This window comes from Onychostruthus taczanowskii, unplaced genomic scaffold, assembly GCF_017590055.1.
Source record: "Onychostruthus taczanowskii isolate IOZ18803 unplaced genomic scaffold, ASM1759005v1 scaffold89, whole genome shotgun sequence".
Taxonomy (NCBI): domain Eukaryota; kingdom Metazoa; phylum Chordata; class Aves; order Passeriformes; family Passeridae; genus Onychostruthus; species Onychostruthus taczanowskii.
Window position 1 is genome coordinate 1,416,520 of NW_024506882.1, and position 15,399 is coordinate 1,431,918.

A 15,399-nucleotide genomic window follows, 5' to 3' on the forward strand; every position below is an offset into this window, starting at 1 on the left:
AGAAATTCTTCTGCCTTCCCTTTTTCTCTTTTATTTAAATCACCTTTGGGGCTGATATTTTCAATGTACTGTCTTTACACAGTGGAGTTGTTCTTATTAATTTTGAGCAAAGTGCCTTAAACAAATTTTAATGGAGGAAGAGCGGAGTGCTGTTCCCCATCCCTCTCCACACACATTTTTATGAAGATCTGGAAAAGCTCTGCTGCCCTTAGGTGCATTTTATTCACATTACATGAGTTGTGGGAGAGGTCTGGGGTGGAAAGTCTGAAATTGGGCAGTGCAGACATACCCAGGCTGATTCCCCAAACTGTGGGAATGTTTGTGGGCTGGGAATGGGGGATGGATCATCCCAGGGCACCTGCTGTGGAGCAGTGGTGAGCTGTGACTCCAGGCTGGGTGTCCCTGTCCCAGCTGTGCCTGACCATCTCTGTGTCCACTCCAGACGTGTCTGACCATCTCTGTGTCCATCCTAGCCATGCTGACCATCTGTGTCCTGTCCAGCCATTCCTGACCATCTCTGTGTCCATCCCAGCCACGCTGACCATCTCTGTGTCCATCCCAGCCACCCTGACCATCTCTGTGTCCATCCCAGACATGCTGACCATCTGTTGTCCACCCTAGACATGCCTGACCATCTCTGTGTCCTGTCCAGCCATTCCTGACCATCTCTGTGTCCATCCCAGACATGTCTGACCATCTGTGTCGTGTCCAGCCATTCCTGACCATCTCTGTGTCCTGTCCAGCCATTCCTGACCATCTCTGGGTCCATCCCAGACATGTCTGACCATCTCTGTGTCCATCCTAGCCATGCTGACCATCTGTGTCCTGTCCAGCCATGCCTGACCACTTCTGTGTCCTGTCCAGCCATTCCTGACCATCTCTGGGTCCATCCCAGACATGTCTGACCATCTCTGTGTCCATCCTAGCCATGCTGACCATCTGTGTCCTGTCCAGCCATGCCTGACCACTTCTGTGTCCTGTCCAGCCATTCCTGACCATCTCTGGGTCCATCCCAGACATGTCTGACCATCTCTGTGTCCATCCTAGCCATGCTGACCATCTGTGTCCTGTCCAGCCATGCCTGACCACTTCTGTGTCCTGTCCAGCCATTCCTGACCATCTCTGGGTCCATCCCAGACATGTCTGACCATCTCTGTGTCCATCCTAGCCATGCTGACCATCTGTGTCCTGTCCAGCCATGCCTGACCACTTCTGTGTCCTGTCCAGCCATTCCTGACCATCTCTGGGTCCATCCCAGACATGTCTGACCATCTCTGTGTCCATCCCCGCCACTCTGACCATCTCTGTGTCCATCCCCAGCCATTCCTGACCATCTGTGTGTCCATCCCAGCCACGCTGACTGTCTGTGTGTCCATCCCAGCCACGCTGACCATCTCTGTGTCCATCCCAGCCACCCTGACCATCTCTGTGTCCATCCCAGCCACGCTGACCATCTCTGTGTCCATCCCCAGACATGTATGACCAGGTGCTGAAGTTCGGGGCCTACATCGTGGACGGCCTGCGCGAGTACCGGCAGCCCGTGCTCATCTACATCCCGCCGCAGGGCGAGCTGCGCGGCGGCTCCTGGGTGGTCATCGACCCCACCATCAACCCCCGGCACATGGAGATGTACGCCGACAGGGACAGCAGGTACAGACCCTCTCCCTGCAGCCACAGCTGGGGCTCTCTGGGGACAGTTGGGCTTGGACATGTGGGGCCTCGCCTGCGTCTTCGGCCTGGAGAAACCGGAGCTAAAAATCCTCCCTTCCTTCTGTCTCCCTCCCCATTCTCTTTTCACGTGCTTTGCAGCAGACATTGAACCATTCATTTTTGTTCCTGATGACACAAAGTCAGGTGCAAGAAGTGCCTCTCTTATCTCTCTTGCAGAGGAGGGATCCTGGAGCCCGAGGGGACGGTGGAGATCCGGTTCCGCAGGAAGGACCTGGTGAAGACGATGCGCAGGGTGGACCCGGTGTACATCCGCCTGGCCGAGCGCCTGGGTACGTGGCACAGCCCGCTGGGACCTGGGCACCCCCAGGGGGGCATTTCATCAGTCCTTTTCGGTTTTATTTACTCTTGTCTGACTTGGGAAGAAAACCAGATGAGACCACGGCGTGTGTGTATGTGTGAGATGACACTGGTGCGTGCTCAGCGTACCCAGGGTGTGGAATATTGGGGTTTTTTGAGCTGATTTCTCTATTTTATTATATTTTATTGGCTGGATCTCACAACAGACCCTCACTGCAGATGCCTGGGTCTAATTTCCAGCTCAGCAATTGCTCAGCTCTCTAAAGGTTTGTGGGCCAAGCCTTCAGCAGGCGTCGTTTCACGTAACAAAAGGTTTGATCAAAGACGTTTTGGGCTGCTGGACTGTCTCTGAGTGTCTGGGGTAGTTTGCAGTAATGATATCCGTGTGCTCTTCAGTTCCAAGGGAATGAGGAATGTTGTCCATGTCTCTGTGGACAGGGGGGCTGTGCAGAGCTCAGTGCTGGCACGGCCAGGGTTGTGTTATTGCCACTCCGAGTGATCCCAGCGCCTGCTGTACACTCAACATCCCAAAATACAGAGTGTTCAGCAGAATGCACTTAATATCAGATATGTTCTCTCTCGAGGGAATAGGCTTTTTAAATAGTCCTTTACTGGCTCTTACTATAAGAGTATAATCTTACAGAGCCTCCTTTTACCTCCAAAATTGACTACATTTCAGTGGAGGGAGAAGCGTGCCATGTGGGTATGGCTTGAATTTATAAAGCCTTTTGGGATCCTTCAGGAGGAAAAGTGTTCTGCAAATGACTGATAAATCCTGGCTATTGCTACAGTTACATTTTATTATTTGGCTTTTTTTTTTTTTAAATTTATGGCAGGGCAACAATTTATATACAAAACAACCCTCCTGATATGCCTTGGGAAGAGAATAATAAAAGGTGAAGGGTGAGGGGTGCCCTGGGATGGTGGAAGGTGTCTCTGCCCATGGCAGAGAGTGGAATGAAATGATCTTTAAAGTCCTTTTCAACTCAAACCATTCTGTTATTCCATGACTTAAATCCCAGTTTTAACCTCCTTGCTGCAGCTGCAGGCTTTATTTTCAGAAAACCTCACTTTTGGCCTCTGTCAGACTTGACAGCGTTCCTTTAGGAGCAAAGGGCCAGTGACCACCCCAAATCATGGGGACCCAGCTCAGAGTCCCAAAAAGCCTCTCTGGAGGTGTTCAGTGGAGTTCCTCATCAGGCAGGACCCGCAGCTCCCCCTCCCATGGGTGTGTGTCAGAGCAGGAATCTCTGGAAGGAGAAATCAGAGATGTGCTTAGGAAAGGGAGCGTGCTGAGCACTCAGCTGAGTGGATGGCCCTGCAGGGCAGCCCTGCTGCTGTTGGCAGTGCTCACCTTCACCTCCCACACCCCCTGGCAGTGCCAGCAGCACAGCAAGCCCTGCTCCAGCAGAGCCCGTGGCTTCGGGAGGGATCCATCCCCTGGAGAATGCTGTGGACAAAGACAATCCTGCAGGGAGGGGGAGCAGAACATCACCTTCACTCACCCCTGAATCCTGTGGGACACTCAAAAAAAACCCACAGAGGGAAAGATGGGGTGGAGTCTCTGCCAGCAGCCTCACAAACCCAGCGCCGTGTGAGGAGCCAGGAGCCTGGTCAGAGGTTTTTTTTTTCCCTCTCTTCCTCTACAGGGTAATTACTCCCAGCAAACTCCATACACTTTAATTAAAATGACTGCAACACAAGAGCAAGTCACTTACAACTGTACACAGGGAGAGCTCTAAAAGCTTCAGTCACTGATAAGCATCTCCCTGAGATGGATCGTAATTGCTCCAGCATCGCTGATCATTGCTGTTGTTTTGCCACTAATTCCATACCAGAGCAGGAGAGCCAAGATTGCAGGACACACTGGATTGCATAATTTTTTTATCCTTTTTTTTTTTTTCTTTTTTTTTTTTTCCTTTTTTTTTTTTTTTTTTTGCTGGTTTTCTTTCTGGCCAATTTAAAATTTGTCAAAGTCGGTCTTCTTCTGGATCACTGCCCTTTGATATTTCGCGCACTCCATTTGCCACAAACAAGCCGCAGGGCCGCAGTTCATGCTGACTCCAGCAGAAGCAGAGAAAGCTCCATTTATCTTACACTGCCTGCTGAATTCTTACTCATTAGCTGGGGGTTCACTGCCTCTCTTTAACCCCTGAGTGGCTGTCATCCCTCCCCGGAGAGCAGCACCAGGGAGATGCTGTCCCACGAGCCCACGCCGGGGCTGGACGTGGCAGAGCAGGGGAGGCTGGCAGATATTGAATCATTTGACATAAATCTGTTCATTATCAATTCTGCAGCACCATTGCTGAAATGTTGATTAGCCCCGTGGTTTATTGAAGTGTCACTCAGGGTTGGGCTGTTCCAGCAAGGGGCAGGGTGAGGGAGGGTGGCCCTTCTCCTGCCCCAGAGCACGTTCCCACCTGGAGCAGGTGTGCAGGGACAGCAGGGATCACCCAGAGATGTGGGAACGGGGCAGCCTGCAAGCCTTGGGCCAGAGTTTAAAACACAGAGGCTCAGTTTTATTTATTTATTACAATTAGACTAAGCCACTTAGCAGTGGAGTGAAAATAAGCCTCGTCGTACAGATTCTGTGCCTCGTGTCAGAGGTGCAGGGAAATGGGTGCAAAAATGGGGTGGAATGTGGGTGAAAGGAATGGCAGAATGGCTCCAGTTCCAGCAAGGCTGGCTATTGCATTTCCTTGTTTCCTGCAGGAAAAAGGCAGCATCTGATGCCCATTGTGATAGTGGGAATGTCCTTCTTGCTGGTCCTGGGAGGTGTTCCTGTGTGCTGGATGCACCTCTGATTTTATTTATTTCATTTATTTCATTTCCTAGGGCAGCCAGTCTGTGCTGCTGGGGCTTGGTTCACACCTTACTTGGCAAAAGAGCATCCAAAATTGCCTTTAAATTTCCAAATAATGAGTGACCACTCAAGTATTCATCACTCAGCTCCACTTCAGCACAGCAGTTCCTCTCTGAAAAGAAACATTTTGGGGTGCAGGACCAGAACTGACTTCCACTGCCAGTTTTTCAGGAAAACCTGGGAGGAACACTGCTCTTCTGGTTCCATCTCTCACGGGGTGTTGGATAAACACAGGTTGTAACTTTGTTTTGTGGGTGATGCTGGTTTTCAGCAGTTGCTTCCCTGTGCAGGTGCTGCTGCATTTAAATTGGTGCTAATTCACAATCACAAGTCTCCCAGAGCAGATCCTGCTTTCTCTCAGCTCCTCCGTGGCACTTGGCACTGGGATATCCTCCCAGGAGGGCTGGGGGTAGGAATTTTTTGGAATTATGTCCCTGGTGTTTGGAAATGAGACCTCAGGAGCAAAGAGAGGGAAGGGCCAGGGTGGGAATCACAGGGATTCTGTACAGGGATATTTGCAGCCTGTGCCACGAGCTGGTGTGACCTTCACTGGCTGTTCATGCTGCACCTTTCTGACATAAATCCTGCTGAATATTTAGTGAAGCAATTACAGCCTGTCTCATTTAAAGAAACAAGAGACAATCCAAAAATGCCTGTCTCTCCAGGGACGTGAGTGGCTCCCTGTGACCTTCCCTCTCCCCTCTGGAGCCGCTCCCTCCTGCTGGGCTGGGGGAGTTGCCTGGGCAGCCTTGGACACCTTTGGCATTTTTTTGCTGCCTTTGGTGAATTTCATGGAATCCCAGGATGGAGGGGATTAGAAGGAACCCTAAAGCCCATCAGAGACACCTTCCATTGTCCCAGGGTGCTCCCAGCCCTGTCCAGCCTGGCCTTGGGCACTGCCAGGGATCCAGGGACAGCCCCAGCTGCTCTGGGCACCCTGTGCCAGCCCTGCCCACCCTGCCAGGAGAGAATAAACTTATGTCTGGCAACTTTTGCTCAAGGCAGAAGAGGAGAAGGTGAGGTTCAGGTGGGAGGCTGTTCTTGCAGGTGTGGAAGGGAGGTGGGACCCCAAAGCTTTCCCAGAGCATTTTTCCAACTTGGTTAAGGCAGTTCTGCTGCTGATTGAAAAAGAAGAGAGGAAAGCCTGTAGAAGCAGGAGGTTCTGTGGTGTTTTCTGCCATGGGGGGCTCTGGGGGTGTTGGGAGCAGAGCTGAGCTGTTTCCCAGCCCTGCCCATCCCTCAGAGCCCTGGTGATGTGGGGCTGCAGGGGAAGCTGCAGTCCAAGAGGAAGGTGACATTTCTGGCACTGCAGGAGCATGCCCCGTGCTCCCTGCTGTAGGAAGGTCACTCACGTTCCTGGTGCTGCCCCACCGTGTGCCAGGCCCTCTCCTCATGGAATGGGAGCACTGCTCCTTTTGTTTCCCTATTGATTAGCAGCCAATCCATACCTAGAGGTCTATAATGCTCCTATGATTTAAACTTTAACAGTTTCATTAACTGTCAAGTACCTCCAGAGCAAAGGAATCCCATATTTTAACTCCCCTCTTCTTGCCAGGATAAGATTTGTGGAAAGAGACTTTTTTTTTTCTTTTTATTTTTTTTTTAACCTGAAAAATAAATAAATAAAGCCCAGGCTTTCTGAAAAACCCTGAGGCCTCGAGATCTGACTAGGAAAGAAAGAAAACCATTCCAAGATATTTAATTGTACAGGGGGCTTACGGGATTGATCGAGAGCTTAGCTTTTTACAATAGTCCAGTGAATAAGAAATGCTCCTGACAAACGATCGATGATGGGATAATCACTCTTTATCCCCCCTCCTCATTGTTACCTTCTTTCTTCCAGGAGAACAGGGTTCAGAAGTCAAAAATCTTTATAGACGCTGCTTTTAAATTAAGCAGAAAATAGACATTGACATATTTGTTAATCTCACCTAAATCATTACTGGGCCTGGCTGGGTGGACTCGCTGGCAGGGGCCTGAATTCACCAGCGGGGCTGCCTCGAGTGCTTGTGTTGAAACCAGGGAGCCTGGGAGTTCAGCGTGGATAAATATAGATAATTTTTTATTCTGAAGGTTAGAAGGGGAGCTTCTCTTAATTAAAACCTTCTTACTCGCATCTGAAGGGTTAGGTAGCATTTATATTGGTAGGTACAGGAAAAACGTTCCTTCCCTGGGAAGGATCTTTGTCTGGAGGGCTTGTGCCTTGGAAAAATACAGATATGGGGTGTGTGAGCAGGAACTGGGGTGCTCAGGCCACTGGGGAGCTCCTCCCTTCGGACCTGCAGCCTTGGATTATGGTGTCTGTGGGAATGAGGCGTGGAAGGAGCAGCAGCATCCTGGGATGGAGCCCCCAGGATGCTGTCTCAGCTTCCAGCTGTGGTTTAGAGGCTTCCTGAGCACAGATTAATAGCTGATCTTCATGCTCAGGAGCCTGTGCTGGAATCTCCTTGCATGAATTTGTCTGATCACCCTCTGTGAGCCCGTTTGGGCCCAGTGACAGTGAATTCCAGCCTTGCATTCTGCACTGGTCCTTCCTGGGGTTTCTCTAAAGCTTCTGCCCAGTGGTTTAAGCTGGGTTTGTTGGCTTGGGGTTCTTGCTCTGGCTTCCTTCTGTGATGGCAGAGCCCCTGGAGTGGGCTAAAGGAGAACTTGCAGTGGTGAGGGTGCTGTGCCATGGTCTATGTTTCCTGCTAAATGAACAGCAGTGCTGGGACATTGTTCTCTTCTAGGAGTAAGTCCTGTAGATGTCACTTAATTGATGGCTCAGATCGTTGGCATTTAAATGGAACAGAGTTTCTGTGGTGAAAACACCCTCAGAGCCCTTGCCTGAGTCTCTGTGGCACAGAATCTGGGCTGGACCAGAGATTTTTTGGGCCCTGCTGGGAGCTGATCCTCTGGGGTTTGTCCTTTGGCTTTCCCGGCACCCCTGAGCTTCCCTTGGGATCTGAGCTGTGTGTGGTTTGAGCACCCCAGGATCTGAGCTGTGTGTGGTTTCAGGCACCCCAGGTTTCCCCCGGGTCTGAGCTGTGTGTGGTTTGCGCATCCCCAGGGCGAGCTGAGCCCGGCTGACAGGAAGGAGCTGGAGGCCAAGCTGAAGGAGCGGGAGGAGTTCCTGGCGCCCATGTACCAGCAGGTGGCCATGCAGTTCGCTGACCTGCACGACACCCCCGGCAGGATGCAGGAGAAAGGCGCCATAACCGTGAGTGTGCCTCAGCTTCCCTGGGGACGGGGCTGCAGCCAGACCCTCCGTGAGCCTGTGGAGCTCCTGGGGACCGGCTGGGATCCCCAGGGAGTCTCCATCAAATCCCAGCCTGGGCTTCCCTGTGGGAACGAGGTGTGTCTGTTCCTGCTGTCCCTCACTCCTTCCCCTGTCCCTCACTCCTTTCCCTGTCCCTCACTCCTTCCCCTGTCCCTCACTCCTTTTCTCCATCCCTCACTCCTTTTCTCCATCCCTCACTCCTTTTCTCCATCCCTCACTCCTTTTCTCCATCCCTCACTCCTTTTCTCCATCCCTCACTCCTTTTCTCCATCCCTCACTCCTTTTCTCCATCCCTCACTCCTTTTCTCCATCCCTCACTCCTTTCCCTCACTCCTTCCCCTGTCCCTCACTCCTTTCCCTGTCCCTCACTCCTTTCCCTGTCCCTCACTCCTTTTCTCCATCCCTCACTCCTTCCCCTGTTCCTCACTCCTTCCCCTGTCCCTCACTCCTTTTCCCCATCCCTCACTCCTGTCCCCTGCCTCGGGCAGGATGTCCTGGACTGGAAAACGTCCCGGACGTTTTTCTACTGGCGGCTGCGGCGGCTGCTGCTGGAGGAGGCCGTGAAGAGCAAGATCCACGAGGCCAACCCCGAGCTGACGGACGGGCAGATCCAGGCCATGCTGCGCCGCTGGTTCGTCGAGGTGGAGGGCACCGTGAAGGTCAGTGTGGGTGGGCACGGGGAAGGGCAGTGTGGGTGGGCACGGGGAAGGGCAGTGTGGGTGGAGGGCACCGTGAAGGTCAGGGCAGGGTGGGCACGGGGAAGGGCAGGGCAGGGTGGGCACGGGGAAGGGCAGTGTGGGTGGGCACGGGGAAGGGCAGTGCAGGGGGGGCACGGGGAAGGGCAGTGTGGGTGGGCACGGGGAAGGGCAGTGTGGGTTCAGGGCATGGTGAAGGTCAGTCCAGAGTGAAGGTCAGTCCAGGGTGAAGGTCAGTCCAAGGTGAACGTCAGTGTGGGTTTAGGGCACGGTGAAGGTCAGTCCAGGGTGGAGGGCATTGTGGGTGGCAGCCTCGGGGCACTGCCACCCTGAGCCCCTGCCAGGGCTGCCAGCCCAGGGTGGGCATGGACAGCAGGGAGAGTGCTCAGCCTGCAGGAAGGGCAAGCTCTGGAGCTGCTCTTGGGTTGGTTTTGTCACAAGCCTTCAATCTCTTTATTTTATTTTATTTTATTTTATTTTATTTTGTTTTATTTATGTTATTTTATTTTATGTTATTTTATTTTATTTTTGTTTATTCTATTTTATTCTATTCTATTTTATTTTTCTACTTTTTCTATTTTATTTTAGTCAATTTTTTATCTCTTCCATTTTATTCTATTTTATTTTTCTATTTTTTTCTATTTTATCTATTCTGTTTTATTTAATCTAATTTTATTTACATTACTTAATTTTATGTATTTATTTATTTCATTTTACTTTGTTACTATATTACTTTATTTAATTTTTAAAATTTTATTTAATTTTATTTATTTTACTTTGTTACTTTATTTATTTTACTTCATTTATTGTATTTTATTTTATTTATTTTACTTTATATTTTAAAATTCTATTTTATTTCAGTGATTTATTTTTTAATTCTATTTTTTTTTTTCATTCTGATTTTGAAGTCCCCAACACCCAGGGGTTCCAGGGAATGGGGGGATGTTCTCTGGAGGGCAGCAGCCTTTCCAAGGTAGAGCCTGAGCTCTCCAAAAGCAGGCAGCTCGTTAGCTAATACATTACACCAATCAAGGAGAGTTATCTTAAGCCACAATTAATCTGCTCCCTGGCATATGTTGATAGGGAAGCATCATGCTGTTTCTTAATTAAAAGCAAACGGATTAAAAATGATTAATAAGAGTATTAAATATTCTCCTAAACGAAAAGCTTTGGGATTCTTGGGTAAATGGAGCTTTGCACAGGTCTGGGGCTGGGCTTTCCCCCCTTCCCTGGGACCTGCCTTTGTATGCAGGGACTGCTGCTGCCTGCCAGGGGCACAGGCAGGGAGCAAAACTCCGAGCTTCAAATCACAATAAGGAGAAAAACAATGAAATAAGCAAAATCTTGAAGTGACATCACCGGGCTGAGACAATCGGAGGCATCGTGTGAAAGGAAATGAAATAATCCTGGGCTTTCTGAAGTGTGTCAGGGCTGGGATGGGCTCTGGAACCAAAATTCCTCCCTGGCAGAGGTTCCCTGGGGCAGCCACAGCTCCTGGAGCTCCAGGGAGTGTCCAGGGCCAGGCTGGGCAGGGCTGGGAGCAGCCTGGGACAGGGGAAGTGTCCCCTCTGCACAGCTCCTGACAGGAGGGGACAGCCAGGGAACAGGGACAGCAGGAGAGGGAACAGCCTCGGGCTGGGCCAGGGGAGGTCTGGGCTGGATACTGGGAAAACTCCTCCTTGGGAGGGGAAATCCTCCATGGAAAAGGAAATTCTTCCATGGGAAAGGAAATTCCTCCATGGGAAAGGAAATTCCTCCATGGAAAAGGAAAATCCTCCATGGAAAAGGAAATTGTTCCATGGGAAGGAAAATCCTCCATGGAAAGGAAATTCCTCCATGGAAAAGGAAAATCCTTCATAGAAAAGGAAATTCCTCCATGGAAAAGGAAAATCCTCCATGGAAAAGGAAATTGTTCCATGGGAAGGAAAATCCTCCATGGAAAGGAAATTCCTCTCTGGGAAGGAAATTCCTCCATGGAAAAGGAAATTCCTCCTGGGAAGGGCTGCCCAGCCCTGGCCCAGCTGCCCAGGGCAGTGCTGAGTCCCCATCCCTGGAGGGATTTAGAGGCTGTGGCACTTGGGGACGTGGTCACTGGTGGCCTCGGCAGTGCTGGGGAATGTTGGCCTCGATGTTTTTCCAGCCCCGATGCCTCTGTGACTCCCTGCTTGTGTCCCCGAGGTGTGGCAGGGTCTGGCTGCAGCAGGGTGCTCGGGAGGTGCCACCACGGTGTCACCGCCCCCAGCTCATTGTCATTCTGCCTCTGACTTGGTTAGTGATAACAGAGAAGGATAGTGCACCTTTAAATGAGGAGCTTTGTGTTTAATTACCCAAATAAAATGACATAAATATGAATGAGTGCTAATGGCAGCACTTGCTTTTCCGGAAACCATTAACAAAACGATTCTTAAATGATTTGTAAAGAAAATGAGAGCAGAGGAGAGAAGGCTGTTAGGGGCTCACACACTCCTGAGTTATTACACAGCCAACTACCTGGCAAATATCAGGTGAAATGATCTTGTGAAAGGCAAAAAGGGGGATGTGGCTGGGGGTCCAGACACTCTGACCTGCTCTGCCCTGCTGGGTCAGGGGTCCCAGCACTGCTGGGGCCACCAGCACAGGGCCAGGCTGGAGGTGGTGGGGACTCACAGGTCCCCTGATTTAGCACTGGGACAGTCCCTGGAGCAGCTGCATGTCGGGTCAGCCGTATTCCACCAGAATTTGGGGAGCTGATAACCAGGGAAACTGGGATTTATCTGGGACAGCTGCAGCTTGTTCTCTGCAGCACTGACCAAGCACCTCCTCGCTCCCCTTCCATCGCATTTATGGCAGGATGCAAAAGGAATGAACAATCTTTGACCTTGTGCTGATTGTTAGGCGTGTTTGTGGGGATGCCCAGCCAGATGTGGCACCCACAGGTGCCAGTGCAGAGCTGTGGGGTAACTCTGGCAGTGGGCAGGGCTGGGGCACAGGCTGAGCTGTGGATTTTGGCAGGCCTACCTGTGGGACAGCAACAAGGACCTGGTGGAGTGGCTGGAGAAGCAGCTGACGGAGGAGGAGGGCGTTCGCTCGGTGGTGGAGGAGAACATCAAATACATCTCCAGGGATTACGTGCTCAAGCAGATCCGGAGGTGAGCAGGGAGGGGACCTGGCTGGCTCCAGAGCTCCTGGGTGCACACACTCAGGATTCCTCAGCCCAGCAGTGTCCTGAGGGAGCTCTCAGCTGCTCCCAGCCCACCCAGGGCCGTGCCCGCTCGCAGCCCCACGTTCCAGCCCCCCGGGATGCCTGCTGGGAGCTGCCTCACTCGCTCACTCCCCTCTGTGCTCTTCGCAGCCTGGTCCAGGCCAATCCCGAGGTTGCCATGGATTCCATCGTGCACATGACCCAGCACATCTCCCCCACGCAGCGAGCCGAGGTCGTGCGGATCCTCTCCACAATGGACTCGCCTTCTTCCACGTAAGAGCCTGGGCTGCCCGGCGGAGCCCGGAGCCGGGAGCTGCCCTTTGTCCGCTCGGCCCCGCCCGGGGGAGGCTCCGGGAGCGCTGCTGCAGGGACAGTTTTTATTTTTTCAAATCAGGCTGGCCAGAGGAAGCGTGTCCTTTGGCCAGGGACACGAGGAAAATGTATAAACACGAGCGCCTGCGGAACTGAGTCCCCGCTGTCCTCCTGTACCTTATTTATTGAACAGAGCGGGGCTGGGCGCTCCGGCACCGCGAGGCCTTGGCGTGGCAGGGCCTGCAGGGACACCCCTGTCCCTCCAGGGACACCCTGCCCCTGCAGGGACACCCTGCCCTCCTCTCCTCTCCTCCCCGTGCCCGGCAGCGGCAGCTCCGTGCTGACAAGTGCCAATGTCCCCCCGTCCCCTCTCCGGGGACCCCGCAGCCCCTGGCTCTGCCAGCGGTGATTTGTGTGTCACCCTCTGTCAGTGGTGATTTGATTTGTGTGTCCCACGTCTGTCTTGTCTCCTAGGTAGAGGAAAACCAGCCTTTAGCTGCTGTGGCCAGGGCTGGCCCCGTGCCCCCAGGAGGCTCCCAGGCTCCCCAGGGCTGTCAAGGTTTTTTGGGGGCAGGATTTTGGGGGCTGAACCTCTGTTGCTTGCCTTTGTGCCCATTTCCTTTAGAGCAGGCTGTGAATTTTGTGAAAGGCCCTTCTGGGAGGAAGCACAAGAGACCAAAGTGCAGCTGCTCAGCATTTCTGCTCTCCCTTCCCTGATCTTTTCAGGGCTGAGGTGTGGGGAGTGCTCATCCCTTCCCTGTGGGCAGGTCCAGGCAGCTGAGGTGAGGGAGGAGAAAGGACAGAGCCAAATCCCCCACTGGGCTGGAACTGCAGAAGGAATTCTCAGTTTGAGGATCTGAGGAGAGCTTTTCTCATCATCCTGCCCTGCCCAGAGCTGCCTGGGCCTGGCTGGAGAGGGGCCACTCTCACCTGGGAACGAGAAAAAATGTTGGGTTTGGTATCTGGTGGCAATGGTCAGGGAGAATTGGGTGGCAGGTGAGTGCAGGAAGGGGTGGCAGCTGCCCAGGTCCCCCCAGGCTATCCCAGATCCCCAACTTCTTTCTACAATTTTTTTATGTAACAAAAGCTCAGAGAAGCTGGAGGGAAGCACAGCCCACCCCTCACACACAGCTCTGGGTACAGTGAGCACTCCCGGGCTCACCAGTGATGGTCCTGGAAGAATTTCAGATTTTACAGCCCCTCCTTTAGTCCAGCAGGAAGGGCTGTAGGTCAGAAGTATGGTACATCAGAAGGGCTGTTTAATGAGAGAATTAATCAATGATGCTGCCAGTGCCTCTCACCTGTCCCTGTTTCCTCCTGAAGTGCAATGCAGCCCTTCTCCTGTGCTGCCAGTGACTGGAGGTGCCAGCCCGGGGTCGCTGCTCCCCTGCCCGTGGCCAGCAGAGCTCGGCCACCCGCAGGACTTGCTTTTTCTTAATAGTTAAGAACCCTCATTTGATTTAAGAGATTTTTTTTTTCCACTAGAGCCCCCTGAACAAGCCCCAAAGATGCTTTTGCTTACGCCAGGGTGGGCTGCAGCGGGACACACAGACAGAGAATGTGTCAGCCAGGCAGGACCGGGACTGGTGGGGCTCCTCCCCTGTCACCAGGATCCCCCCCGTGGTGGTGTCACCAGAGTCCCCTTTCCAGGACATCTGCAGCTGCAGTGGGAGGTGTCCCTGTGCCCACTCAGCCAGAGCAGCCCCCCCATTTCAGTGTTACAGCACCAGGCCTCGCTTCATCTGGGGGGAAAGCAGCTCCAAAAAAATCTGTTGGGTGACATCGGGGTCTGGCACTGGCCCTGGGGGCTCTGGGCCTGCTGGGGCCCCCTGGCAGCAGCACCTGTGATGTCCCCAGGGGTGGGGGGTCACCGGGGGGGGGAACCCCTGGGTATGAACGGTTCTCGCTGGTGCTGAAGTATTTCACTTACCTCAATTTCTTTTAATAAAAAGAATGAATTACAGCTCTGGTGCTGCGAGTGGAATCTGTCCCCGCTGTCCTGGAGGAGCTGAGCTTTGCTGGAGGCCAGCACAGAGAGGGTTCTGTGGGACCCTCCAGGTCAGCCCAGCCCTCCCCAGCTCATCCCACAGCTCTGCCCCATCCCAGGTCCCCCCTGCCCCCAGGTGTCCCCAAGGCTGGTGGTGGCCACTCCCCATTCCCATCTTCAACATCACAGGGAATGGGACAAGCAGGGAAAAAAACCCAAATCCCAGAGATTGCTGCTGAGGTGGGAGAACTTCAGGACCCTCTTCCAGGGCTGCTTTGTGGGCAGGGATGGCTGGACTGGACGATCTTGGAGACCTTTTCCAGCCTCAGGAGCCTGCAGGGAAAGGCCCAGCAGGACTTTGGCTAAAGGATGTCCCTGGGAGCTGATCCACAAACACCCTCTGGAGGAGTCCCCGTGAAAGGTGAGATTTAAATTTGCCCACATGAGCCAGCACAACTCCAGCAGTTGAATTTTCAACTAGAAAATTCTCAAACTAGAATTATGATAGTTAAAATCTGGGGGGTGGTGAGGGGACAGACCCCACTGAACTCCAGCATCACGTTTAAAACTCTTTAGCCTAAAATATCTCCATATTAAAATGCCAAGAAAAGACATACCAAAGCTGTAAGCTCTCCAAAGCCCAAGATCAAAGTGCCATCATCTTTTAATGTAAACCTTTTGTTGCATCAACAGTCTTAAGAGGGATGAGAGACATCAAAATAAAAACTGAGACAAACTGGGGCTTTGTAGCTGTTTTTTGTTTTAGTCTCTTCTCTCAATTTGGGCCATGAAATAGGTCAGCTCCATTACTGATCAGCCTTCCCACAAATATTTAAAACAAATTGAATTGCACACCCAATACCCATCACAATTACGCCAGGCACAATAACTAAATTAGCAATTCAACAAAATAATTGGAAATGCGATTCTCTCCATCCCGGAGCCTCCCCCGGGGCTTTGGCCGATCTATGGGGGGAAAACTCTGCTTTACTAATTCTGCAGCTAATTAGAGACACACTTGTAAATGAAGTTGTTTGTCTGAAAGTTGAAATTCTTTGCTGTGGTGGGGTTGGG

At 52.1% G+C, this 15,399-nt stretch overlaps 1 protein-coding gene across 4 annotated transcripts in view; it reads left to right on the forward strand.

Moving 5' to 3' along the window:
- Positions 1–15,399, forward strand: part of ACACA (acetyl-CoA carboxylase alpha) — a 112,277-nt gene that overhangs the window by 92,876 nt on the left and 4,002 nt on the right. For 2 of the 4 annotated variants that reach the window (XM_041425276.1, XM_041425278.1), the window contains 7 exons: positions 1,473–1,650; positions 1,888–2,000; positions 7,889–7,895; positions 7,943–8,090; positions 8,639–8,809; positions 11,837–11,973; positions 12,177–12,299. In XM_041425276.1, coding sequence (XP_041281210.1) covers positions 1,473–1,650; positions 1,888–2,000; positions 7,889–7,895; positions 7,943–8,090; positions 8,639–8,809; positions 11,837–11,973; positions 12,177–12,299 — 877 coding nt within the window. Of the gene's footprint in view, positions 1–1,472; positions 1,651–1,887; positions 2,001–7,888; positions 7,896–7,942; positions 8,091–8,638; positions 8,810–11,836; positions 11,974–12,176; positions 12,493–15,399 lie in introns of those variants that run through there. The other 2 variants (XM_041425277.1, XM_041425279.1) reach the window with 2 other exon arrangements.